The 27874-nt window shown below is 44.5% G+C and overlaps 1 protein-coding gene across 4 annotated transcripts; it reads right to left on the bottom strand.

The window, feature by feature from the left end:
- Positions 1-708: 708 nt before the first annotated feature.
- Positions 709-27874, bottom strand: FBXO21 (F-box protein 21). 4 transcript variants are annotated; one of them, XR_011600811.1, is made up of 13 exons: positions 27615-27874; positions 21341-21476; positions 20192-20286; positions 18846-18967; positions 17080-17226; positions 15775-15911; positions 13755-13891; positions 11978-12154; positions 10431-10563; positions 7557-7747; positions 5488-5645; positions 1056-1565; positions 709-843 (listed from the first exon to the last, which is right to left on the bottom strand). XR_011600811.1 is itself a non-coding variant. In XM_070950678.1 (12 exons), exons 1-12 carry the CDS (start codon positions 27872-27874, stop codon positions 1390-1392), a joined length of 1869 nt encoding a protein of 622 aa, XP_070806779.1. In that variant the 3' UTR covers positions 709-1389. The 4 variants fall into 4 exon arrangements, 3 of the variants coding, with proteins under 3 accessions (XP_070806779.1, XP_070806780.1, XP_070806781.1); XM_070950678.1 differs by having other exon boundaries at positions 709-1565; XM_070950679.1 differs by having other exon boundaries at positions 709-1565; positions 27641-27703.

Below are 27874 nucleotides of genomic sequence, written 5' to 3'. Positions count from 1 at the left end.
AGCCGCCCTGAGTCTCCGGAGAAGGGCGGCATATAAATTAAAGCAAAAAAAAAAATCCTTCCAAGTTTTGGGCCTCGTGTTGGGAGCCCATCCTCAGGTAACTTCTCTCTCTCTCTCCAGGATATGTCTTATTATGACTTATGACCATGATGGGCAGGTTCCGTTACGGTTGTAAGTCGAGGACTACCTGTACACACGTCGAAGGGTGCACGCGTGTTCCTAGAGCGACAATCTAACTCGAACCTCTAAGCTGTTACTCCCTGTAGGTTAACACTAAACTTCACAGGGAAATGCGCTTGCCGAAGTGTATGAAAACACAGCATGCAAATGAAGGTGATCCTGAAAATAACAATTTCACCGCTACAAAACAGCAACATTCAGGACTTGGGATCCAAGAAGCGTATCATTTTATCCTTTACAATGTGATAATTAAAAGCTTACCTCCTCTGCCCCTAAAACGCGCAATCCAGCCAGTGTCAGCGGCATTCCGCCCAGACACCACCAATTCAGAAATTACATATTCCACAGCCTGGAAATATATTATTTACAACAACCGATGAAAGCATGATCAGTTCTTTCTTGCCAGACGGGCTTGCAAATCAAACCGGCTCCTATTTTTTTTTTTTTTCCCTGAGAAAAGGAAATTTTAGACAATTAACGCTACGTCCTTCGGTGCTTTCTTTTCCTCCCAGCGTTACGTTTGAAAAATTCGCTGTTTTATCCTTTATTTTAATGGAGTGAGCAACAAGCAAACGAGCGGAACGAAAGGGGAATGATGCTCATCTCCAGCTTCATCACCGAGGTGGCATGGGGTCTGTGTGATGGAATGTGAGTCCAAGAAACCTGCAGGAAAAAAAATAATGACAACGATCACCCAGTGCAGGTTTTTTTAAAATTTGAGTTGTTGGCCTGAAGCAGTGGAGAGAGTTCCTGACAAATGTTTCTAGATCTTTTGAGTAAGGAAGCATCAAATGTCATTCCTAAGGTTTTGGCACCTCACTGCTGGTCAGAGTTGAACCAAGACAGATGTTGTGTTACTTCCAGAAAAGCCCTACCTAGAAATTATCCACGGCTTCCATCTGCAGGTCGTTCAAAAATTCCCAGAAGGAGAACTTTTTTTAAGTCTCAGAAGTTCTTCATTTTGGGGGAAGGAACTTTCAGAGGTGGGTTTCTAAACTTTGCATGACCCACACTTTTTTTTTTTTTTTTTACAAGTGTTGGCACAACGCAATCGAGGGGGTTACATAACACGATGTTTCACTACTAGCTAGCAAAATGCAGTTCCTCAGACCAGCAGCTTCCTCGTGATGAAATTCCCACCGCCGCTGTACAAAGTTTCTTCTGTCCTTGCAAAGAGGAAGGGGATGGAAGGGGAAAAAAAAAAAGATCTCATTCTTTGCTCTCTTCCGTTTTCTGGCCAGCTGAACGCGTGAGCTCCATATCCTCAGGGTATCGGATCTCCAATTCTGGGTTGGCCACGTAGTACGTGTCGGCAAACTCCTCGAAATAGCGACCGATGTCCGGGTGAGGGATCTCGTGAGGTTCTGGGTTGAGTTCCAGATTCTCTGCAAAAGGAAAGGAAAGTGATGTCAGGCCTAAAAGCCATTTTTTTACATTGGGCCTTCAGGCCTGCCAGATTTACTGCTGTGGGAAACTGGGAGGGGGGATTGTGTGGAGCTTGGGTGATATATAGTCATAATAACATTCCTTTCTCAAGGAGTCAAGGCCATATTGCTCTGCACCTGGAAGGCTGGAACCGGGAGGCATCTCCAGTTGAGACGGTGCTTTGATTGGACCATGTGGTGGACATGTGGGTGCAGGGGAAGGGATTTGGACTTTCCTTTGGGTGGGAATAACCTGGAAGCTTTCAGATTCGGGTTTTCCCAGTTGTGCCAATATGACATCTCTGTCAACTTGCAAAGCTTTCAAGTTGCCATGAGCAGGAGGGAGGGAGAACTGATAGAGCTGATTGATTTCCCTAACTGAAGCTACATTCCATAGATGCTTTCTTACCGCATTCAATAGAAGGGTGTTGGATTTCACAGCCAGCCAAAGTGGTTAATTGGAGAATGTGATTTATGACATGGCCAGGGAGGAGGGGAGAGACAGGGTCATAGGGGAATGTAAATCTACGTGGGATTAGTTCAAACTGCATCCGAATATTGCCGAAATGGTGCTCCTAATAAATGACTGTATTTCTTTTGAAGTTCGGCTCATGGCTCATGAATTAATTAGGGCATCTTTCGGAAACTTCACAATCTCTAATAAAATGGAACTTTGAGGAACCTTGAGCCTCAGAGTTTGCTTTCGTTGGGGATGATCCTTGGAACCCTGACAAGTGAGAGACTGCACAAAGGGCGGGAGAGTCATGGATAGGGGCTTAAGAGAGAAGCAACCAAGTGGGAGGGAGAGGAATCTTAGGGCGGCTTAACTCAATGGGGTTAAGTCAATGGGGAAGCCAGATTCGTTTAACGACCATGTTACTAACTGCAGTGATTCACTTAAACAATTGTGGCAAGAAAGTTAATAAAACGGAGCAAAATGCACTGAACAAATGTCTCCCTTAGCAACAAAAATCTGGGGCTCAATTTTGGTCGCAAGTCGAGGACTACCTGTACGTTAGCCGTGGTGGCGCAGTGCTTAAGAGGGCAGTACTGCAGGCTACTTCTGCTGCCTGCCGGCTGCCTGCAATTTGGCAGTTCAAATCTCATCAGGCTCCAGGATGACTCAGCCTTCCGTCCTTCCGAGGCCGGTAAAATGAGGACCCAGATTGTTGGGGTTTGCAAGAGGCTGACTCTGTAAACCGCTTAGAGAGGGCTGTAAAGCACCGTAAAACAGTATATAAATCTAAGTGCCATTGCCATTAAATTCACCTTCCTGAAATCTATGCAATTCCTCCTCTTATTTTTTTTTGACCTTGCCAAGCTGGGTGTCAGCATTCCAGGAAACCCCAACTTCAATTAAAACCTCCGAGGCCAGCATTTTCTCAAAGTTCCATTTATTAGATATACTGGCACATCTGGGAAAATCCGAATCTGAGAGTTTCGGGTTTTCCCCTCAGTAAATCAAAACCCCCAAATCCATCCCCTGCACCCATTGGTTCATCACACTGTCCAATCATCATCCGTCCCATCTCGAGACATCACTCCAACCACTCCTTCTCCAGATGCAAGGAAGGTCATGACCTTGACCGAAAGGAAGAATGCTATTTTGTCCAACTACATTCCCTCTACAAAATCCCCCCCTACTTTCCCACACACGAGAAGGTGCAGCGTGGAAGCTTCCGTTGCTAATATGGCTTCTAAAGCTGACACTGGGTGGGACTTGACGCCCATGATTTTCCAGGAAATAAAAGTTTCTGCTTGCTGCTCTCCATCAACTTCAGATATTTCAATAAAATCCAAGGCTGCTGAAATTTCATTTTTCTTGAAAAATTATATATATATATTTGCATTTGTCATGCCCATCTTACAGAAAGGTTGCTGGGTGTTTTTCTTCTGAGAAAGAGCAATTTTAGGACAAGGCAATTCTCAGGGGAGGGGGAAAAGAATATGGCTGCATGCACGTGTCCTTAAAAGATTGCATCGTTACATGTTTCAGTGGCTGCCACACGTACTTCTCTCATGTCCTGTTTCTGTACTGTGGTTGTCCTATTTAATTTCGATAAGGAGGCCTTTTATATTCTTGTGTGTTTTGATGAGATTCCTCGATGTAATTTCCCTGGAGGTGGAGATTTTTTTTATAGCCCTATAACCGAAGTTGAGTTGTAGACCAAGTTTAGATTATTGGGGCAGGAGGACGACGACGACGAAGGGAAGAAAGGCAGATAGGAGGAAAAACTATTTGTAATTAAAATCTACAACTGTACGCAGTGCCCTCTGCTGGGAGAACTGTTTTATTCTAAGCCTAAAAATAGCTAAATAACGACAAAAGATCAAAATAACTAAAAAAATAACAGGAAATCTGCAGATTGGTTTTCCTTCTGATGCTATTCTTATCGTGGAAGACGCAATGACCACTGTGAGAGAAGGAGCAGTCCCCCACATGTGAAAACCCACCCATAACTGCTACCAAAACCTGTTCTGCAGGAAGCTCTCTTGGGCTGAACTTCCATTTAAACCAGCACTGTGGACACCGGTTTATTGGGAGTTACTGGGAGCTTCCCCAGCACTATCAAGAAGCAGCAGAGACTGAACGGAACATGGATCTATCCTTAGCTGTAAAACGAACCCCTGCTGGATCCCATCAAATGGTCCTGCAGATCGGTGGATTTGGAACCACCAAAAATCCTGCTGTTGAAATGATATGAGGCGTCCTTGGTTGTTTTCTAAGCTTGGTTGTTTTCTTGCAGATGGTTCATGACCCAAACTAGGTAACATCATCCGTGCTAGGAGGGAGTGGGGTTTGCAGAGAGGAGGAGGAGAAAAGGAGGAAGAGGAGGAGGAAGAACAATGATTGTGGGGTCCTTGGTGCTGTCTGGGCTTGTTTTCTTGCAGACGTTTCATTGCCCAAACTAAGTAACGTTATCAGTGCACAAACAACCAAGCCCAGAGAGCATCAAGGACCCCTCATTTCAAACCTTGAGTATGAATATTCTTCTTCATTGAAATGATATGAACCTGGAGACCCCAAGAATGGTCTTGGATGTGGAATGACAGTGCAACTCTTCGCTTCTGGGTCGGAGGTCAATTCCTGAGATTACACGCTTTAAAATTGAAGGGTCTACCTCTTGTATGATGGCAGTTTTACTTCAAGAGCAAAACACATCCTTGAAGAAGCCTCACGTTTGCCAGCCTGTTGCGGAGCAGGCAAATGTGGCAACTGCGAGGAAGTCACCTCTTAGAATAGAATAGAATAGAATAGAATAGAATAGAATAGAATAGAATAGAATAGAATAGAATAGAATAGAATAACAAGAGTTGGAGGGACCTTGGAGGTCTTCTAGTCCAACCCCATGCCCAGGCAGGAAACCCTACACCACTTCAGACAAATGGTTATCCAACATCTTCTTAAAAACTTCCAGTGTTGAAGCATTCACAACTTCTGGAGGCAAGTCATTCCACTGATTAATTGTTCTCACTGTCAGGAAATTTCTCCTTAGTTCTAAGTTGCTTCTCTCCTTGATGAGTTTCCATCTGTTGCTTCTTCTCCTGCCCTCAGGTGCTTTGGAGAATAGCTTGACTCCCTCTTCTTTGGGGCAGCCCCTGAGATATTGGAACACAGCTATCATGTCTCCCCTACGCCTTCTTTTGATTAAATTCCCAAATTCCTGCACCGGTTTTTCATATGTTTCAGCCTCCAGTCCCCTAATCATCTTGGTTGCTCTTCTCTGAACTCTTTCTAGAGTCTCCACATCTTTTTTACATCGTGGCGACCAAAACCTCTTGAGCAAAGTGTTCCCAGCAATATCCTAATATTCATTTCCCCCCCTTTCAAATGGTGGATAAGCAACCATAACTAAGCTTGTTGGAAATACGGCCGGCCTACCTTGGGCGGCGTATCGGCACGAGCCATCTTCCACTAAAACGTTGTAGAAAGGCTGGTGAGGACCATGGGGCAGGCTGTGGACATTCATGTTTCGGATCCATTCGTGTCCCATCATGCACGCTGGGTCCCAACCATAGATCACACAGTTGTAGCCGTATCTACATTGAAGCAGAAAGAGGGTTACACAACGCCATCAATGGTTGAAGGCAGGCTGAGAGATTCTGTAATGAGAACAAGGATGGATACTGCGGAATATCATCGTAAGCAATGTCTGCTTGGGTGAAAACTCTTTGGCATGTTGGAGGAGGAAGAGGAGGAGGAAGATTGTGGGGGTCCCTTGATGCTCTCTTAAGCTTGTTTTCTTGCAGATGTTTTATGACCCAAACTAAGTTAACCTCAGTGGTGGAATTCAAATTTTTTTACTACCGGTTCTGTGGGCGTGGCTTGCTGAGTGTGGCAGGGGAAGGATACTGCAAATTCTCCATTCCCTCCCCACTCAGGGGCCAGCCAGAGGTGGTATTTGCTGGTTCTCCGAACTACTCAAAATTTCTGCTACTGGTTCTCCACAACCTGTCAGAACCTGCTGAATAGCACCCCTGATTAACATCCTCAGTGCTAGTACTAGATAACTGATGATATTACCCAGTTTGGTTCATGAACCGTCTGCAAGAAAACAAGCTCTGTATGACTGTAACCTTGTTGCTTGTATCCTTACGATTTATATTGACTGTTTCCTAATATGATTTGATTGCTTATTTGTTCCCTATGACTGTCATTAAGCGTTGTACCTTGTGATTCTTGACGAATGTTATCTTTTCTTTTTATGTACACTGAGAGAGTATGCGCCAAAGACAAATTCCTTGTGTGTCCAATCACACTTGGCCAATAAAAAATTCTATTCTATTCTATTAAGGGTTTGTTTGTTTTGGTTGGCCTACAAGAGAGGGCAAAAGTCGGGAAACAAAGCCCGTTAGTTCAGCAGGGAGAGGAAAGCATGTTCGGAGCCAGAATTTTTCCCTTTGATCGTCTCCTCTTAAAAAGTGTGGGATTTCAAAGACAACATTCACCAATATTGTCCCTTAGCTCCCACCAAGTTCTCTGATTCACCTCACTATACATTTTTTTTTTTAAAAAATGATCAAAATGGAAAGTAGGTGATCGAGCATTGGGCTGCGCCTTTATTTTCAGAAGACTTTAGCATCAAGCTAGATTTCAGAAGCATTCTAAGCAAACGAAAGAGATGGAAAAGGCTGCAGGCCAGAGCCGTATGGAAGCCTGCCCAGTTGCTGGGGGGGTGGGGGAGAAAGATAAAAATAAACTAGGGTGGTGGAGGAGGTCCTGGGAGATTAAGAAACAGGGACAAGCAACTATCTCAAAAGTTTGTCTTCTAAGGAATGTTGGTTGGGAGATGAAAGAGAGAGAGAGAGAAAGAGAATGAAAGAGGGAGAGAGAAAGAATGAGAGGGAGAGAGAGAAAGAATGAGAGAGGGAGAAAGAATGAAGGAAAGAAAGAATGAAAGAGGGAGAGAGAAAGAAAGAGGGAGAGAGAAAGAGAATGAGAGAGGGAGAGAGAGAGAGAGAGAGAGAAAGAGAATGAAAGAGGGAGAGAGAAAGAATGAAAGAGGGAAAGAGAATGAAAGAGAGAAAGAATGAGAGAAATGAAAGAGAGAGAGAATGAAAGAGGGAGAGAGGAGAATGAAAGAAGGAGAGAGAAAGAATGATAGAAGGAGAGAGAGAGAGAATGAAAGAGGGAGAGAGAAAGAATGAGAGAGGGAGAGAGAGACAGGCAGGCAGGCAGATAGATTGACAAAAAGACAGATGAGATCTATTTAGGAATTCATTATTCTTGTTTCATTTCTTCTACTTATTACTCTAACCAAAAAAAATAAAATAAGAGTCCCACGTAGTCATGTGTTTTCCTGAACTGGTCTACCTTACGAGGCTGACAAAGCACATCTTTCTTGCATTGTTTGGCTTTTTTTGGGGGGGGGGGCTCCTACAGATGTTGATTCCTACTTCTGCAGCTACAGAATCCTGAGGGAACCGTATGGGCAGGCGGGACTGGCTCACCTTTTGTGCTTCATAACCAGGCCGATGGAAAAGGTGATGTCTTTGTGTTTCTCGTTGGAATGAAGCTTCACATCGGGACCGGCCTCGTCTTTCCGACGCTCGATGTGCTCGAGGGTGTGCTGGACTAAATACCCCACTGCTCCTTGCTGGGAGGGGTCCAAGGCCTGGATGTGCTGCAAGATGTCCAGAACCTTTAAGAGAGTGAAAAAAAGCTCCCAATCAATCAATCAATCCATCATCCTACAACTCGACATTTAATCATTCCAAATCTAGGATATTTATTTCAGCCTTTTCAGAAGTTGGCATAGAGCGACCTAATCCTCGATTTACGACTGTGACTGAGCCCAGAATTACAACTGTAAGTCAGGCCAGTTGTTAAAAAGGTGAACAAAATAGAATAGAATAGAATAGAATAGAATAGAATAGAATAGAATAGAACAGAACATAGAATATTGGAATGAAGAATAGAATAGAATAGAATAGAATAGAATAGAATAGAAGAGAAGAGAAGAGAAGAGAAGAGAAGAGAAGAGAAGTTGGAAGGGACCTTGGAGGTCTTCTAGTCCAACCCCGTTCAAGCAGGAGACCCTATACCATTTCAGATTGTTGGCTGTCCAGTCTCTTTTTAAAAACCTCCAGTGATGAAGCACCCACAACTTCTGGAGGCCAGCTGTTCCACTGGTTAATTGTCCTTATTGTTAGGAAGTTTCTCCTTAATTCCAGGTTGCTTGTCTCCATTTTATAATTTTTTTGTGGCGGTCATTAAGCAAATCAATCATGGTCATTAAGCAAATCTGCAGTTGGTAAGCAAATGGTTTTTTCCCCATAAACCAGAAGTAAATTCTGATTTGCAGGAGGGGGAAAAAAAACACCCAATAAATTGCAGTCACGTGACTGGAGAACACTGCAAAGAGCCATAAATGCAGATCTGTTGGCAATTGGTCACAATGCAGTCATGTGACCTGGGTACAGCTGCCTCCAGAGTTTCAAATCCGGGTTGTTGGTACCTCTTTTGGGGAGGGGGTGTCCATTTAAGTTTGAACAGTCACTAAGCAATCCGCCGTAAATGAAGAACTACCCGTAGCTGTGTACCTGAAATTCTGTATATTTCCTTTTTGACACTCTTTTTATAAGTTAATTTAAAAAAAAAAAAGGTTAATCATAATACAATGGACTGAAGCTTAAACCAATATTCCTGGATTTTTTCCCCCTTTCTCATTTTATTTAGTAAAATATTTACAAAAGGATAGAGTTAGAATGGGAGATAGAAACTGTGTTTTATGATTTAGAGACAGGTTCTAATTCTAAAAATGGCTATTTTAGTCCAAAGGTGAGCGAAGTTTATCTGAATTTATGTAGTTTTTTTTTTATAAAACTGCCCTTCTGGATATACTGTCCTCTGATGACGGTTCAAAAGAGTAAAACACACAAAATACTAATTATTGCCCAGCCCCAAATGGTAAGTTAAATAACCCAGAGCTGAATTTGTTCTTTGTTTTTTCAGCGACATAAGATACAACCTGGCAACTGTTAATTTAAAACAAAAAACCACATCCTGCAAGAAAAACATAGCTGGATTATACAGAAAAGGCAACAAATGATTTAAAAAAAGATACCTTACACAAAGAAACAAATGGCTAAAATAACAGCAGTAAAATCAAAGCAAACAGACTGTCGGGGTTCCAAGGAACACCCCCAACGAAAGAAAACTCTGAGGCTCGAGTTTCCTCAAAGTTCCGTTTTATTAGAGATGTCATATTGGGGAAACCCGAATCTGAAAGCTTCCAGGTTTTCCCCACCCTAAAGAAAATTCAAGTCCCTTCCCTTGCGCCCAAATGTCCATCACTTGGTCCAATCAATGCACCATCCCAACTGGAGATGCCTCCCAGTTCCAGCCTTCCAGGTGCAGGGCAAGATGTCCTTGACTCTCTGAGAAAGGAATGTTATTATGACTATGTATCAGTCTGGCTCCATACAATCCCCCCTCCCAGTTTCCCACAGTAGTAAATGTGGCAGGCCTGAAGGCCCAATGAAAAAGATGGCTTCCAGTCCTGACACAGATGGTGAAACAACTCATTCAAAAACTGAATGGGATAAAAAAAAAGAAGTCCTTTGGAGCCACAAAGGACCGGGGGGGGGGGGGGGGGGGCGGGAGAGAATATATATATATGTCTTTTTCTTTTTTCATAGGCTTTTATGTGCATATTCTTTCTAGCCAGGTTCCACCTATGTAAGCTAAGTTGTTCTTCAGCCCTAGTTCTGTGAAATCTCATTCACAAGTTTCTGGGCTTTTTGTATCCTGCTGAAAAGCAACAACTCTGTGCTGCAATTTGGGAGTATATTTATTTATTTATTTATTTGAGGATTTTATAGGACAGTGCTTGCCAACAATGGTTTTAAGGTTTGTAGGAGTTTGGCCAATTAAAAGAAGCAAGTACTGGGGCTATCAAAAATACAAACTGAGTTTGTATTACAAATACAAACAAAATGCAAAGTTCAACAAGCTCCAATTTTTCAAAAAGGAAGAGAAAGGAGAAGGAGAGACAACTAAGCTCTTTAGGAAAAGCAACATCCATCCATTATCATCATCATCTTCTAACAGCCCCATAATCCCTTGCGGGGTGGAGTCTGAATGGAGCTAGCAAGAGTGTTTTAATGGCCTGATGCCTTTCCTGTCACCAATGCGGAGTTTTGTTCAGTGGATATATTCTCAGTGTGCGCAGAGAGAGAGAAATATCAGCCGCTATCTAGGATCGAACTCACAGCCTCCTGATTGTGAGTTGAGAGCTCCACCTCTAGGCCACCGCACCACTCCAAGCAACATCCATCCATCTCTTTTGATTATTTCATGCATCGAATGCCTCACCAAAGTACCTTTTCTGGCCAGATTCCCAGGTGAAAATAGAGTCTCGCCTGGAGCATTAGATGCTGGACGTTGTCCGGATACATGGCCAAATACAAGTCCAAAGAGTCTCTCAGGAGCTGGTATGACTGGTCAGTGCTTTCCCTAGCAAACAGACAGCAACACATTCAAATCGAAGTCATGTTTTCATAGATAACATTTACCATCATCTACTGTGATGTCCCACTGTCAATTAACACCATTCGCTGACCATTCGCTGACCATTCACCAACCCAGACCTTGCATCAAATGCATAATTAAAGTTGTTGCTTATACGTTGCCGCTGGTCAAGAGCTATGACACAACTAGTCCTTTCTCTCACTGTCAAAGAGGTTCTGCTATTGTTTTGACGTTTCTTTCAACGGTTCGCTCAAATGTTGCTGCCTTTTTTAACTACCCTTCTGTGTTCTGTAACAATAAGAGAATAACAAAGCTGGAAGGGGCCTTGGTGGTCTTCTAGTCCAACCCTCTGCTCATTGGAAGCTTTCAAGAAGAGACTGGATGGACAATTGTCTGGAAGAGTATAGGGTCTCCACGCTATAGTGTTCCTGACAAATGGCTATCCAGTCTCTTCTTAAGGGCCTCCAGTAGTGGAGCACCACAATTTCTCCATGGTCATGTGGGGAGTTGGACCTCCATAGTTAATGAGGATCTGGACCTCCATAGTCAAGTGAGAACTTGGACCTGATGGTTAATGGGGACTTGGATCACCATGGACAATGAGGACTTGGACCTCCATAGTTAATGAGGATCTGGACCTCCATGGTCAATGAGAACTTGGACCTCTATAGTCAAGTGAGGACTTGGACCTCCATAGTCAAGTGAGGACTTGGACCTGCATGGTTAAGGAGGATCTGGAGCTCCATGGTCAATGGGGAGTTGGATCACCATGGACAATGAGGATCTGGACCTCCATAGTCAAATGAGGACTTGGACCTCCATGGACAATGAGGACTTGGACCTCCATAGTCAAATGAGGACTTGGACCTCCATGGTCAATGGGGACTTGGACCTCCATAGTTAATGAGGATCTGGACCTCCATGGTCAATGAGAACTTGGACCTGATGGTTAATGGGGACTTGGATCACCATGGACAATGAGGACTTGGACCTCCATAGTCAAATGAGGACTTGGACCTCCATGGTTAATGAGGATCTGGAGCTCCATCATCAATGACGACTTGGACCTCCATGGTCAATGGGGACTTGGACCTCCATAGTTAATGAGGATCTGGACCTCCATGGTCAATGAGAACTTGGACCTCCACAGTCAAATGAGGACTTGGACCTCCATGGTTAATGAGGATCTGGAGCTCCATCATCAATGACGACTTGGACCTCCATGGTCAATGGGGACTTGGACCTCCATAGTTAATGAGGATCTGGACCTCCATGGTCAATGAGAACTTGGACCTCCACAGTCAAGTGAGGACTTGGACCTACATGGTTAATGAGGATTTGGACCTCCTCTAATGCAACGGAACTGCTAATGCGAATGCAATCTTTCCTAGATTCTTACCTCTTTCCAATATTTAGCAGGTTGCCCACCATTCGCTGCAGAACCTCTTTGGCTGTTGCCACACCATAAAATTCCTCCGTCACATGGTGCCCAATCAAGTATTCACATTCTTTGACCGTCAGCTGCCGCCCCTTCCCAAAAGCATCGATGTATGTGTAGTCAAATATATTTGTGCTCCTGACAAAAGAAAAACGAAACCAAAGGGGGAATTCGTTTCTGATCATGCTTCTGCTCATCATCTTTGGTGCCTGACAGGACCCTCCCTAGTTTTCCAGAGGGGAGAAGGAAAGGAGGAAGGGGAGAACTACAACTAGCCCTCGACATACAACAGTTCATTTAGTGACCGAAGTTATACCAGTTCTGAAAAAAGTGACTTATGACCGTTTTTCACACTTATCACCGTTGTAGTATCTGATGGTCAAACAATCAAAATCTGGACGCTTGGCAACTGGCATATATTTATGATGGTTGCAGTGCCCTGGGTCATGTCCTTTTGCAACCTTCTGACAAGCAAAATCAATCATCCTCTTTTAAGGACCCCATAACCCCTTGTGGGTTATGTGGGGTGGAGTCTTGGCCAACTGACTGGAGCTGAATGTTTACTGGCCGGATGCCCTTCCTGTCGCCAATGCGGAGTTTTGTTCAGCAGATATATTCTCATCATGTCCCGAGAGAGAAATACCTGCCTCTACCTAGGATCGAACTCACAGCCTCCTGATTGTGAGGCAAGAGCTCCACCTCTAGGCCACCGCACCACTCCGCAAGCAAAATCAATGGGGAAGCCAAATTCACTTCACTAACTTTAAAACTGCAGTGATTGATTTAACCAGTGTCGAGAAAGGTCGTAAAAAGAGGCAAAAATTCACTTAACAACCGCCTCATTTATGTCATGTGGCCAGCATGACTCAATGCCAAAGGCTCACGGAAAGCTGTTCCTTTCCCACCAAAGGGGGTCCCTATTTTTCTACTTGCAGTTTTTACGTGCTTTCGAACTGCTAGGTTGGCAGAAGCTGGGACAAGTCACGGGAGCTCACCCCGTTATGCGGCGCTAGGGATTCAAACCGCTGAAGTGCCGACCTTTCGATCGACAAGCTCAGCATCTTAGCCACTGAGCCACCTGTCTAGTACAGAGCTAGTACTCCCGCACTATTCTGCAGGGCTAACAGAAAGCCCATCTCTTCATTTATTTTAGCCCTTCAGGCGACTGAACTCGAGTGCCGTTTGGAAGCTTTCAATGGAGGCTTTGCAAAAGAAGGCAAAGGGCTGCAGGCGAGGGCTCCCGTCTCCTGCCACGAGGCTGGACGGCGTGAAATGGCGCCGCTTAAAACGATAAAGAGAACCGATAGGGATTCTGAAAGCGTCACGAGCGGCCTACGAGTAAAAAGCTGCTTTCTTTTCCTTCCAGACAGCTGTGTCCTCATCAGCCTTGTAACATCGAGAGAGCTGGATTGATAGCTTTCCGTTCCCACGCCAACCTCTCCTCCCGGAGTTAATGAGGTGGTAGGAACGATGCTCGCGATGACGGATTTCTCTATTAGTAAGTAACAGGGTCTTTCTAACGGAGCACCGCCATTTTTCTTTCATGGAAAGAAATACATTTATACCCCTCATTTTTTTTCCCCCCCTATGACTTCATCGTCTGGCACAGCTTAACAAGAGAATTGCAACCTGGGATGTTTAAATGTAGTGTTGACTTAAAAGTCTTCCTTCCCGCTCGCCCGGGGAGGAATTGCACAGAAGTGGAACGGAAGGGGTGGGTGGGGGAAATAATGCTTACCCTTCTTTTCCCTGGCACCATCTGAGCAGAAAGTGACTGGGGAAATTGACCGCCTCGAGCTGGACGCCCAACTGCTTGGCAATCGTCAAATACAGCACCGACAAGCTGATTGGGATTCCGGTCCTGCGAATCAAAACCTGAAGGGAAGAGAGAAGAATGAGAAGTCTGTGGAGATTCTCGGTCATCTAGGTCCTGGTTGCCCCAAAGGTGCTTTTTCAAGAGGCAACTGGACTTCCTTGGTTTCTTCCTTGCAGACGTTTCGCTTCTCATCCAAGAAGCTTCTTCACGAGCTGAAGAAGCTTCTTGGATGAGAAGCGAAACGTCTTCAAGGAAAAAACCAAGGAAGTCCAGTTGCCTCTTGAAAAAGCACCTTTGGGAGAAGAAGGAGAAGTTTTGGCTGCTCCTTGGATCGGGATCTGGAGTATGCTTGGGAGAGCTTACTGCATACATTTTATGCCAATAGATTTGAAGATATGGTAAGAGTAGAGTAGAGTAGAGTAGAGTAGAGTAGAGTAGAGTAGAAATAAGGAGCAGAGCAGAGCAGAGTAGAGTAGAATAGAAATAAGGACTAGAGTAGAATAGAGTAGAGTAGAGTAGAGTAGAGTAGAGTAGAGTAGAATAGAATAGAATAGAATAGAATAGAATAGAAAAGAAATAAAGAATAGAGTAGAGTAGAGTAGAGTAGAGTAGAGTAGAGTAGAGTAGAGTAGAGTAGAATAGAAATAAGGACTAGAGTAGAGTAGAGTAGAATAGAATAGAAATAAGGAGCAGAGCAGAGCAGAGCAGAATAGAATAGAATTCTTTATTGGCCAAGTATGATTGGACACACAAGGAATTTATCTTGGTGCATGCTCTCAGTGTACATAATCCTTGAGTTACGACCGTAACAGAGCCGTAAATGCAGACTGGTTGCTGAGCGCCCACAAATGTGGTCACGTGACCAAGGGGGGAATGGTATGTGATCATCAGAACTTTGAACTGGGATTGTGTAAGTACCCCATGTGGTACTTTGAATTATTAAGCCGCCAGTCATAAATCAAGGATTATGTGCCCATCAAACTGAACAATATTCCAAATTGAAATATCTCTCATATTCTGCCAATAATTGCTAGGTATCCTGGCCACTGGCTGCTTAAGGATGAACAGAACTGAGGACCCAGTTTGTGGGGGCAATAAGCTGACTTTGTATAAATATACAAAAGGATGAAGGCTATTGCTTAGCGCATTGTAAGCCGCCCTGAGTCTTCGGAGAAGGGCGGCATATAAATCAAATTAAAAAAAAAAAAAGAACATAACTACAGGGCAGATGGCTAGATTCTGCACAGCAGCACTGGGGATTCATCACAAACACGTTATCTTCTCCACCATAGTGATGTTATAGAACAATTGTGGCAAACCCTTTGCACTGCTTAGTTATTTCCCTTTTAGCATTGAACCTACAATGGGCCACACATTTTATGGATTGTAATTTTTTATTTTATACTAGAATTTTTTAATTGTATATTTACGGAGTGTTTTTATTTGTTCTGGTCTCTGGTCTATGTGTCAGGGTTCCAAGAAACACCCCCAACGAAATCAAACTCCGAGGCTTGAAGTTCCTCAAAGCTAACTTTTATTAGAGATGTCATACTGGCACACCTGGGAAAACCCGAATCCGAGAGCTTCCGGGTTTTCCACACCCAAAAGAAAGTTCAAGACCTTGCCCATCACCCACATGTCCATCACATGAACCAATCAGGTACCCTCCGGAACAGAAGATACATCCTCATTCTTCTCAGCACAGCTGCAGGGCAGAGTGGCCTTGACTTTTTGGAAAGAATGTTATTTTGACTACCTATCATCTTCACTCCATACAACCCCCCCCTCGCATTTTCCCACAGTAGGATTTGTGGCAGGCCTGAAGGCACAAAGGTAAAAATATGGCTTCCAGGTCTGACAGTATGACTGCAATACACTGAATTGAATTGAAAACTGAAATATAACTAAAAACATGTCCTTGCCTGGTCAGTGAACGCCTTACCTGATGGATGTACGAATTCTGACAATTGTAATAATCCACCTCGTTCCCTCGGTACTTCAACTGCTCGTAGAGGATGCAGTTCATGGCATCCAGAACCTGCCTCTGGAGCTCCACCTGAGAGACGATCAAGACCTCTCCTTAAAAAAAAATGAAAGGCAACGAAAATAATAGAAAGGAAATGTTCTTATTCATTTATACCTCGTCTTTCTTCCCTTAGCGTTATCACCCCCTCCACCAAGTTTTCTCAGCAAAGCCGGTCGGGCTGATAAAGAGGATGATGGGCCCCCAAAGGGACCTTGTAACCGAGACGGGCAGCATAAAAATGTAATAAAGAAATAAAATAAAGCGACGAGAGTTTCCACCACATCGTCCCGTTTGGTTTATTTATTTAAACTAGCGAAGGCAATTCTTAGTTGGATAGTTTACCTCTCCCTTTGGAGTAGGTAACCATTCTTCTTCTTGTTTTTCCACAAAACTATCAGAGGATAGACACATTATAGCACTTAGACTTATATATCGCTTCAAAGTGCTTTACGGCCCTCTCTAAGTGGTTTACAGAGTCAGCCTCTTGCCCCCAACAATCTGGCTCCTCATTTTACCGACCTTGGAAGGACGGAAGGCGGAGTCAACCTTGAGCCGGTCACGATCGAACTACTGACAGCTGGCAGAGTTAGCCTGCAATACTGCATTCTAACCACTGTGCCACCATGGTCCGTCCTTCCTTCCTTCCTTCCTTCCTTCCTTCCTTCCTTCCTTCCTTCCTTCCTTCCTTCCTCCCTCCCTCCCTCCTCTTCCCTTCCTTTCCTTTCCCTTCCCTTCCCACTGAGCAATAGCACTTAAGTTATATACCACTCCATAATGCTTTACAGCTCTCTCTAAGCGGTTTACAGAGTCAGTTATTGCCCCCCAACAATCTGAGTCCTCATTTCACCGACCTCAGAAGGACAGAAGGCGGAGTCAACCTATGCTCTTCAGGTGTGGCTGAATGAAAACTCCCAGCATGCTCTACTCTGCTGGATTTCATGCTGCTGGAAGCTGCTGTCCAGTCACATCTGTTATTTTCCCAACTTCAGCAACTTTTAGATGCGTGGGCTTCAAATCCCAGAATGCTCAGCATCAACCATACTGGCTGGGGAACTCTGGAAGTTAACTAGTCACCCATGCCAAATTGATGTCGATAATCCAAGTTACTCATTTATGGGTTAAACTTACCAATGTGTCAGGTCCAAAATTTGTTGTCAAGACCGCCTACCACATTTCATAGCAGAAAAAACTGGCCCAAGAGAACTGTGCTTAATGCCATACCTGCTTTTCGGTCCACAGTGGGATGCCTGGAGTTTTTGGATTTGAGAAATTTACACACTTTAGCAGCAATGTCATCAATCTGAGCTTGGATACTCTTGAGGGAGATGTCCGACAAAGGGTTACAGTATTGGTCAACCAGCACGGCCCCTAGGAAGACAGGAGAGATCCAGGACATGGGTTTGGGAGGGCAGATAGCAATAGCAAGTAGACTTATACACCGCTTCACAGTGCTTTACTGCCCTCTCTAAGCGGTTTACAGTGTCAGCCTGTTGCCCCCCCCAACAATCTGGGTCCTCATTTTACTGACCTCAGAAGGATGGAAGTGTCAGGATTCCAAGTAACACCCCAAACAAAAGAAAACTCTGAGGCTTGAGTTTCCTCAAAGTTACATTTTATTAGAGATGTCATATTGGCACATCTGGGAAAACCCAAATCTGAAAATTTCCAGGTTTTCCCCACCCAAAGGAAAGTTCATGTCCCTGCCACATGTCCCTCACATGGTCCAATCAAAGCACCGTCCCAACTGGAGATGCCTCCCAGTTCCAGCCTTCCAGGGGCAGGGCAAGATGGCCTTGACTCCTTGAGAAAGGAATGTTATTATGACTATGTATCAGTCTGGCTCCATACAATCCCCCCTCCCAGTTTCCCACAGTAGTAAATGTGGCAGGCCTGAAGATCCAACAAAAAATATGGCTTCTAGATCTGACAGGAAGGCTGAGTCAACCTTGAGCCAGTCAGAATTGAACCCCTGGCTATGGGTAGTTAGCCTGCAATACTGCATTCTAACTACTGGGCCACCATGGCTCTATCTGTCTCACTGTAGATAAGAAAGACTACAATCTATCTATCTACATAGGACAGGTAGGATAGACTACAATCCTAAATGGAAACATCATTTTTACACAGAATAATAGAATCACAGAGCAGACATTTAGGTGAAGGGCTCACTAATGTAGCTGCATGAAATCAAACTAGAGCAATGTTTTTCAACTTCAACCAGTTTATGTTGTGTAGACTTTAACTTCAAAAATTCTCCAGCTAGCATCCCTATATCTTGGATATCTATATCCCTATATCTTGAGGTTGGTTGACCAACCTCAGTGTGAAAATATTCAGAGTTCCAATGGATATATTTTAATATTTAAATTTTTTAACTTTTAACAGGGTCATTTTTCACTGAAAGTCTTGTGTTTTTCACTGTTCTTTGAAATTTCTTTCCTCTTCAGTTTCTGAATCATGTATGCTAATCTCCTATTCCTTTAAACAATCCTTCTGTCTTATTTTGTTACAATTCTTTAAATGTTATGTTGTTTCCTACAAGTGTATCTTAAAGGTAAAGGTGAAGGTTCCCCTCGCACATACGTGCTAGTCGTTCCCGACTCTAGGGGGCGGTGCTCATCTCCGTTTCAAAGCCAAAGAGCCAGCGCTGTCCGAAGACATCTCCGTGGTCATGTGGCCGGCATGACTCAACACCAAAGGCGCACGGAACGCTGTTCCCTTCCCACCAAAGGTGGTACTTATTTTTCTACTTGCATTTTTTACGTGCTTTCGAACTGCTAGGTTGGCAGAAGCTGGGACAAGTCACGGGAGTTCACCCCGTTATGCGGCGCTAGGGATTCGAACCGTTGAACTACCAAACTTTCGATCAACAAGCTCAGCGTCTTAGCCACTGAGACACAGGGTCCCTGTTATTTCCTATAAATGTGTCTTACAGTCTTACAAATGTTACACTGTGTCCATGTCAACTTTTCTGGGACATTACTAACCTTCTAAAAAGGATTGCTCATCTGCTGAGTACTCAAGATAAGTCTTCAGTTTCTTTAAAATATTCTGTTGCCGCAGGAAGTAAAGAATTTTCTTTGCATAGTACTTCCAGGTCAGCCCTTTCCTGCAGAGTAAAGGAAGCCACCACGGTGAGCAAGATGGGCAGCACAGAGGTTTGATAATAAAAATGTAAAACACCAAGAGTGGAAAACACTACGATTGTAAAGAGGAATCCTAGACAAATGTTTAAAAGTGATTTTAGACATAAAACAGGAAAGACAACCAAGAGCCCAGAGAGAAAAGCAGGTTTTTATTAAAATATTAGCATTTTTTGTTTGTTTATAAAGATAATTTCATTGTTGGATCATGATATCAACTTATGATAGGAAGCTTACAGAAAATAGCAATAGCAATAAGATATATATCATTTCATAGTGCTTTACAGCCCGCTCTAAGCAGATTACAAGCCTCTTGCCCCCAACTATCTGGATCCTCGTTTTACCGACCTCGGAAGGATGGGAGGCTGAGTCAACCTTGAACTAGTCAGGATCGAACTGCTGTCAGTGGGCAGAGTTAGCCTGCAATGCTGCATTCTAACTATTGCTCCACCACAGAATTGCAGTTCCATTTAAAAACAATCCCCACCCTGCAGACTTGGGAGCTATATATCTGAAATATTTTCACAAAATACACATGAAAAGTTTTTGTTTGGCTATTTAACTTAAAAGTGGTTAGATCCCATCCAACTTGCGGCCCCTTGGATCATCCTTTCAGAGAGATATTCCTGCCAGATCCCTCAATGCCTTCAACAATGGAAGAGCTTCTAACGTACCAGAACAATTCTTAAAAATTCAAGCAGATATTCAGTGATGCATCTGCCTTGAAAGGAGCCCGTTGAACTGGGCAGCCCAATCAAACATCAGCACAGGAAATCTTTTATGACGTTTTGTATGACGTGTGTCATAAAATGTTTTATAAAATTTGCCAAACGAGAGCCCAGGATTTTGGATGCCTCCTGTAAATCAACCCATTTGAGGTACCTCGGTTCAAAAACCGTTGCCCTGTGAGGCATCATTTCGCACAGTTAAAGGTTACGAGAATGAGAGTTCTCGTGTGGTATACAGAGGAATTCTTAATTCTTGTAAGGTGTATCATGCTTTTTCAGCTGAATCTACCTCAAAAGGTTTGCTAGCAAGATAGGTAGGCTGGTTTTGAGCACCTTGGAGAACAGGCAGGACATACAAGTGTAATTTAAAAAATAAAATAAAACGTAAAGTCGATGTGTATGCTACGCACCCTGAAGAAACAGCCAAATGTTCTTTCCTAGGGTTTTTAGACTCAGCCTCACCTGCCTCCTGTATTAAGAATGGACATCAGCTCATCTTCAAAGAAATGGCTGGGGCAATCAAGAGTCTCGATATCAGTGAAGCCATCACAGGGCACCTAAATGGAAAGAACAGGGCAATTATTCCACTGCTAAAGAAGCTTTCTATAGAAGAACCTCAAGAATAATCAGACCAATTTCATCTGTTGCTGTTTGATTGGTTCGTTGTTACTAAAAGGGAAAAGGACCACCTGTTGAACAAGATGTCCTTGTAAGCCGCCTTGAGTCGCCATGTTTGAGTAGGCAGCAATATAAATTTTCTAAATGAATGAATGAAACCACTTTAGCAGATTTGACTTCTGCAAGCCCCAATGAAACCTGTTGAGAGTTTGAAGCAAAGCTGCTTAAATTATTGTGGTGGTGGGGCAGAGTTTCCATGTTTGGGAGCACCAAACTGATTCCTTTGATTCATGGGGCACATGCCTATTTTTTTTTTAAATTACAGGTAATCCTCGACTTATAACCACAATTGAACCCAGAATTATGGTCATAAGTTGTTGTGGTCATTAAGCAAGGTGTCCACACAATCCTGGCTCTCCCCGTTGTGGTCATTATGTGGACCATGCGGTTCCTTTGGGGATGGAGGAGGCCCTCAGTTGTTGAACAAATGGTCATAAGTTGAGGACTGCTTGCGTTCTCGACATGTGATTATTCGTAAGATTTGATATCCAGGAGCTCCAGGTAGCAATCTCCGTTTTATCCCCAGGTGTAAGATCTGTGGGAACGGCCTTCGAAAGACAGGAGGAAGGTGCTTAGACCAGAGTTTTTCAATCTTGGCCACTTTAAGATGGGTGGACCAACTCCCAGAGTCCCCTGGCCAGCGTGCTTTAAGATGGGTGGACTTCAACTCCCAGAATCCCTTGGCCAGTTTGTTTTAAGATGGGTGGACTTCAACTCCCAGGTTCACCCAGCTAGCATGCTTTAAGAGGGTGGACTTCAACTCCCAGAATCCCTTGGCCAGTTTGTTTTAAGATGGGTGGACCTCAACTCCCAGGATCCCCCAGCCAACGTGCTTTAAGACAGGTGGACTTTAAACCCCAGAATTCCCTGGCCGGTTGTATGTAACAACAATACATTTGATTTTATTTGCAAGATCAAGCAGAAAATTCTTACGTGCTCTGAAAAGAACCTTTTGGAAAACGAGGCGACGACCGTTTGGGCTTTCAGTCCTGCTTTATGCCGTTCTTTGTATTGCTCCAGCCAATTCACACTGTCTGCCTGATTGTAGTATTTCATTAAAGAAGGCCACCTGCGTTAAAGACAAACCGAACAAAAAATTCTCATCTCCAGTCGACACACGGTAATTAAAAATCTGAACAAAAGGCCAACCGTTGGGCAGACCAAACCAAGGTTATCCTTTATTAGCAGATTAGGGGGAGGCGGGAAAGTTTACCCATTTATTTTAGATTTGCTGTAGAGATTTTTTTTTAAAAAAAAAGTTTACTTAGTTGCCCATCTACCAAAAGTAACAGTAGAGCAGTGTTTCTTTAGCCATGGCAGCTTTAAGATGCGTGGAATTCAACTCCTAGAATTCCGGGAGTTGAAGTCCACCCATCTTAAAGTCACCAAGATTGAGAAACACTGCAGTAGAGAGTGCCCGCTGAATTTGGGTGAGCAGGAAGGGGGGGAAAAGATGGGGAAATTTTTCCAAAGTTGGCTGCTGAGCCTGAACAAATGGCTTAGTATGGAAACAATCGTCTTCCACTCAGCTCCGCAGAGCTGTTATTTTGGGTTTCCCGACCAGTTAACAGACCCACCATGTCCTCCTCAATGACAGAACCTTCTAATTACATAAAATAAACAGCTTAATGATGTTATTCGTGGGCAGCCACCGATTCCTTCTCCCTTTCCCATCAACTGTTCATTCAAAAGTGCAGCAGATGAACAATCCTTTTTAGAAACCCCTATAATGGCTAGGTCAAAGGGAAAGAGAGGCCATATACACGTGTGACTCAGGGTTGAAATCCAGCAGGTTCTGACGAACCGGTAGCGGAAATTTTGAATATTTCAGAGAAGTGGCAAATATCACCCCTGGCTGGTCCCAGAGTGGGGTGGGAATGGAGATTTTGCAGTATCCTTCCCCTGCCACGCCCACCAAGTCATGTCCACAGAACCGGTAGTAAAAAAAAATAAAAATGGATTTCACCACTGGTGTGACTGAATACTACGTGAATGTTCTAAAAGAAGCCACTGGATTAAGGCAATCCAATGCACCAAATTCTGCTTAATTTATGACTCGGTCCATGGGCTAAAGAGCCATGATTCAATCTGGATGGCCACATAAACCTTTTTAATAAATAAAAGGGTGCGCCTCAAATAAACCCAGTCAGAGCTGAAGAAGCTTCTGGGATGAGAAGTGAAACATCTTCAAGGAAAAAAAAAAGAAAGACCTGTTGCCTCTTGAAAAAAAAAAAAGCACTTTTGGGACAACTTAATAATATTTAATTTAATAATAATTTAATAATAAAACAAAACAAACAGCCATGACCTGGAGGGCTGAGAATCTCCACAGACAACTCAAATAAACCACATCACCATATCTACAGAAGCTTGCAATGATGCCACACAATGTACTGTCATTGGTTTTTGTTTTTTTTTTGCTTTTTAGTTCAGGACTTTTACCGATATCTCTCTTTCTTTCCCTGCTGGAGAGCGAAGTGCAACTCGCAAGCATTTGCATTAACACTTGCAGAGTCAATAATGACAAGAGAGCTGGAAAGAGATATATGTAAATTTTCTCTTCCAGGGAGAAGGGGAAGTTTGCCGGCTGCCTGGCTTTTGTTCATGTCTTGGCAAAGGAAGACAAGCTTTTTTTTTTAAAAAAAAATAAAAATTCCCCCCCCTTTTTCCAACTGCCAGTTGGCTTGTAAAACTCCGAATGAACAGTTCAAAGGAAGCAGATATCCCCGTCTGCACCTGCAGAAGAGGCTGAACCATCGGCGAGTTCAGCAAGCTAAAAAACTCTGAATTTGCTTCCAAGCGGCGTCCGCGATTCAGAGATGAGGCTTTAGCCTGCCAGCAGCCAAATTGGACCATCCAAAGATTCGGATCCAACCGTGTGGGCTGGCGAGAACAGAGGCCTGCTTTCCAAAAGCAGCCGTTTCTTTGAACGCGGAGACTTTCTGGCAGGCGAAGAGTTATTGACCTGTTCCTTTGGGCCGGGCTCCATTTGAAGTAATTACATCGGGAGGGCTTTTAAATCCCCTCCTTGCAAATTCGGTTGGAAGAATTATTCTCTACCCCGCTGCCTTAAAATAAACAGTTGCAGTAATAATGCAGCCGTGTGTGAGAAGCGACCGTATTCCAGGCAAAGAGTCATTTGGCACTCGCTGGCCTTCGTGCCACCAAATTCATCTTTCACTGAAAAGGAACTGCATAAGGCAGAGATGAAAGCAAGCAGATACAGGGTAAAAAAAAAAAAAGGAAAAGAAACAATAGAAGCTTTGGGAATGGCAAAGTCAGTTATTGGAAGCATTCCTCACAAACACTGCCTTTTGTCAACTCCAGATAGTAAACTAATAATAAAAAAAAAGTTTATAAGCGTGGACAACCAGATGCCTATTAAAAAGGATGGATAAAAACATTCTCTCTCTGAATTTTTAACTAGGATACGTGTCACTGGCGACTCAGCAGAAAGAGCTTTTGAAGTCAGAGAGAATAGCTAGGTAAATGATAATCTAGTAGGGTTGTATGTATGTATGTATATATGTATGTATGTTTCATAAGGAGCAAAGGATGGGGAGCTGTTCCTGTTGGGTATCTTACCGGAGAAATTCAGTAAAGAAAATACATATTTGATTATATATGTAATAACGGCAGCAAGAATGGTATTTCCACAAAATTGGAAAGCGGAAAAAATTCCTACAAAGGGAGAGCTAATTAAGAAAATATTAGAATTTTAAATTTTTAAATTTTAAATTCGTCTTATTTATAGGGGTATGGGTAAGGCGTTTTAAATTGGGGAGCCATTTTAGATTTAATTCTGTTTTAAACCTATTTTAATTGTTTATATTGTATGTTTTTAATTTTGGCTGTTCACCGCCCTGAGTCCTTCGGGAGAGGGGGCGGTATAAAAATCTAATAAATAAATAAATAAATAGAATGGGCAGAAGTGAGTAGATTAACATTAGCAATTAGAGGGAAGGAAGAATCGGAGTATTACAACATATGGGGGCAATTTTATCAATGGATAGAGACTGAATATAGAAAATAGACAATGTAAAAATACGAAACATGGGGAAAATATGTTGTAATACATTAAATTTAAATGTAAGAAGATATATAAATATGTACTAAGAAAATGATGATAAATGTTGAATATGACGACACAAAAATTTTTGTACCCGGATGTTACACTGATTGATTAATGATGAATTGTTTGTTTAAAAAGAAAAAGAAAATTGAAAGCAAAGAAGCAATGGGTGGAAACTAATCCAGGAGAGAAGCAATTTAGAACTAAGGAGAAATCTCCTGACAGTTAGAACAATTAATCAGTGGGACAACTTGCCTCCAGAAGTTGTGAATGCTCCAACACTGGAAGATTTTAAGAAAATGTTGGTTAACCATTTGTCTGAAGAGGTGTAGGGTTTCCTGCCTGGGCATGGGGTTGGACTAGAAGACCTCCAAGGGTCCCTTCCAACTCTCATCATTCTGTTCTGTTATTCATTCATTCATTCAATTTCTGTAGCCGCCCAACTCAACAAGTGACTCTGGGCAGTTTACACTTCTAAAATTATAAAACAATCAAAAAGAGACATTAAAACAGTAAAAACATCCACAAACAGCAGCCATGATGATTCATCAACTAACGGTACAGCCAAATAACACATTCGGAGCTCCAGGCCTGAGTTATACACAGCCAAGTTTTTAAAAGCCTTGAAAAAGGCCAACAGGATTGAGTCATTCTAATCTCTGAAGCACTAAAAATAAGGAAGCATGAAAAAAGATATTTTAAAAGTGGCTTCGGGGCAGGTGGTTGGCATCTACAGGTGATCCTCGACTTACGACCACAACCGAGCTCAACATTTCTGTTACATTCGTTAAGTTGCCTCATTTTACGATCTTTCTTGCCACAGTTTTTTTAAGTGAATCACCGCGGCGGATAAGTTTAGTAATCCGGTTGTTAAGTGAATCTGGCTTCCCCATTGCCTTTGCTTGCCAGGTCGCAAATGGGGATCACACAAACCGGGACGCTTCAACTGTCGTTAAGTACACAACAGTTGCCAAGCGTTGTGAATTTGGATGACATGATCATTTAGAGGCTGCGAAGGTTGTTAAGGGTGAAAAATGGTCGTTAAGTCACTTTTTTTCAGGGCCGTTGTAACTTTGATCGGTCACTAAATGAAATGTTGTAAGTCGAGGACTGCCTGTATTCGGGGGAGGGTTTCAAACTCCCAAGGCCACGCTTGTCATGTCGTTTAGTTTAGGAACAGAATTTTGATTCGTCCAGACAGATCCTCAAGTTATGACTATTCGTTCAGGCCCCCCCCTCCTTGCCCTCTGCCCATGCCCAGAGGCATCCCTTGGCATCCTAGCCGTGTGCTGCAATCCTTTTGGCTTGGGGCATCACCCTCCTCTTTGCACCAGGCTCTCTGCACATGACCAGAGACACCCCGTTTCCAACCTGACACCCCGATGCATCGCATGCTGCAAACCCAGCTTTTCCTAGCTGGGATTCCATCCATCCTCCTTCCCCCCCAAGCCCTCTGCCCATGCTCAGAAGCCTCGTTGCTCTGTTCCTGGCCATGCCCAGAAGCATTGCTTACCAACCTCTCCATTCCTGGTGCATCACGAGCTGCAAAACAAGGCAGCTTCTTTGGACTTGGGACATCTCCTCCTCCTACTTGCCCCCGTCGCCCTTTACGCATGCCCAGACACCCTGGGGCTCCTCTTGGTTGGGAGTAACCCCGTCCTCTACCTCTGCACTCTGCACATGCGCAGACACCACCCATGTGCAAAACCTGGAAGCCCCTCCTGGTTGGGAGTAACCCCGTCCTCTACCCTCGCACTCTGCACATGTCCAGACACCACCCATGTGCAAAACCTGGACACGCCTCCTGTTTGGGAGTAACCTCCTCCTCTATCCCTGTACTCTGCACATGCCCAGGCATTCTGTTGCACCTGTGGTGCCAAACCTGACACTCCTCTTGTATCCCTGCACTCTGCACAGACCTCCTGTGCACCCATTGTGCAAAACCTGGAAGCCCTTCTGTATCCCTGCACTCTGCACATGCCCAGACACCCTAATGCACCCATTGTGCCAAACCTGGACACTCCTCTTGTATCCCTGCACTCTGCACATGCCCAGACACCCTGATGCACCCGTGGTGCAAAACCTGGAAGCCCCTCCTGTATCCCTGCACTCTGCACATGCCCAGACACCCTGATGCACCCGTGGTGCAAAACCTGGAAGCCCCTCCTGTATCCCTGCACTCTGCACATGCCCAGACACCCTGATGCACCCGTGGTGCAAAACCTGGAAGCCCCTCCTGTATCCCTGCACTCTGCACATGCCCAGACACCCTAATGCACCCATGGTGCCAAACCTGGACACTCCTCTTGTATCCCTGCACTCTGCACATGCCCAGACACTCTGTTGCACCCGTGGTGCCAAACCTGGACGCTCCTCCTGTATCCCTGCACTCTGCACATGCCCAGACACCCTAATGCACCCGTTGTGCAAAACCTGGAAGCCCCTCCTGTATCTCTGCACTCTGCACATGCCCAGACACCCTAATGCACCCGTTGTGCAAAACCTGGAAGCCCCTCCTGGTTGTGAGTAACCCCCTCCTCTACCCCTGCACTCTGCACATGCCCAGACCCCCTGGTGCACCTGTAGTGCAAAACCTGGAAGCCCCTCCTGTATCCCTGCACTCTGCACATGCCCAGACACCATGTTGCACCTGTAGTGCCAAACCTAGACACTCCTCTTGTATCCCTGCACTCTGCACATGCCCAGACACCATGTTGCACCTGTAGTGCCAAACCTGGACACTCCTCTTGTATCCCTGCACTCTGCACATGCCCAGACACCCTGATGCACCCGTGGTGCCAAACCTAGACACTCCTCTTGTATCCCTGCACTCTGCACATGCCCAGACACCCTAATGAACCCGTGGTGGAAAACCTGGAAGCCCCTCCTGGTTGGGAGTAACCCCCTCCTCTACCCCTGCACTCTGCACATGCCCAGACACTCTGTTGCACCTGTAGTGCCAAATAGACACTCCTCTTGTATCCCTGCACTCTGCACATGCCCAGACACCCTGGTGCAACCCGTAAGCTCCCCCTTCCTCCCCCCCGGCCTCCTCTCTCTCTCTCTCCCCCTCCCACCCCGCACTCTGCCCACGCCCAGGGGCGCCCTTGCCCGCTCTTTTACCCGCCCACCCACCTGCGCCGCAGCTGCTCCCTCCAGACCTTCCCGCGGGGCTGGCAGGCCTCCCTGAGGTGGCGGCAGGTGCAGGACAGGCGGCCCAGGTCGGCGGCGCCCAGCGAGCCGCAGCACAGGATGAGCTCCAGAAGCTCCCCGGGAAGCTCCGTCAAGCCGAGAGGAGCCGGGGAAGGGGCTTGGGCGGATCCGGGGCCCGCCCGTTGCTCCTCACAGGCCTCTTGGGCCGCCGCCTCACAGGCCTCCCGCTCGGCCGCCGCCAT

The sequence above is a fragment of the Pituophis catenifer genome, unplaced genomic scaffold (assembly GCF_029215685.1).
Source record: "Pituophis catenifer annectens isolate HBS135680 unplaced genomic scaffold, rPitCat1.0.hap2 SCAF_10, whole genome shotgun sequence".
Taxonomy (NCBI): domain Eukaryota; kingdom Metazoa; phylum Chordata; class Lepidosauria; order Squamata; family Colubridae; genus Pituophis; species Pituophis catenifer.
This window is presented reverse-complemented; position numbering and strand designations above follow the sequence as displayed.

Bases quoted from the DNA above. Each gene is read 5' to 3' on its own strand.
- FBXO21 (XM_070950678.1), bottom strand. From the start codon at position 27,874: ATGGCGGCGGCCGAGCGGGAGGCCTGTGAGGCGGCGGCCCAAGAGGCC. The intron at 21,477-27,614 runs GTGGGTGGGCGG...TCTTTAACGCAG, and splicing joins AGGGAGCAGCTGCGGCGCAG to GTGGCCTTCTTTAATGAAAT. The intron at 18,968-20,191 runs GTGAGGCTGAGT...TTTACTCTGCAG, and splicing joins ATTCTTAATACAGGAGGCAG to GAAAGGGCTGACCTGGAAGT.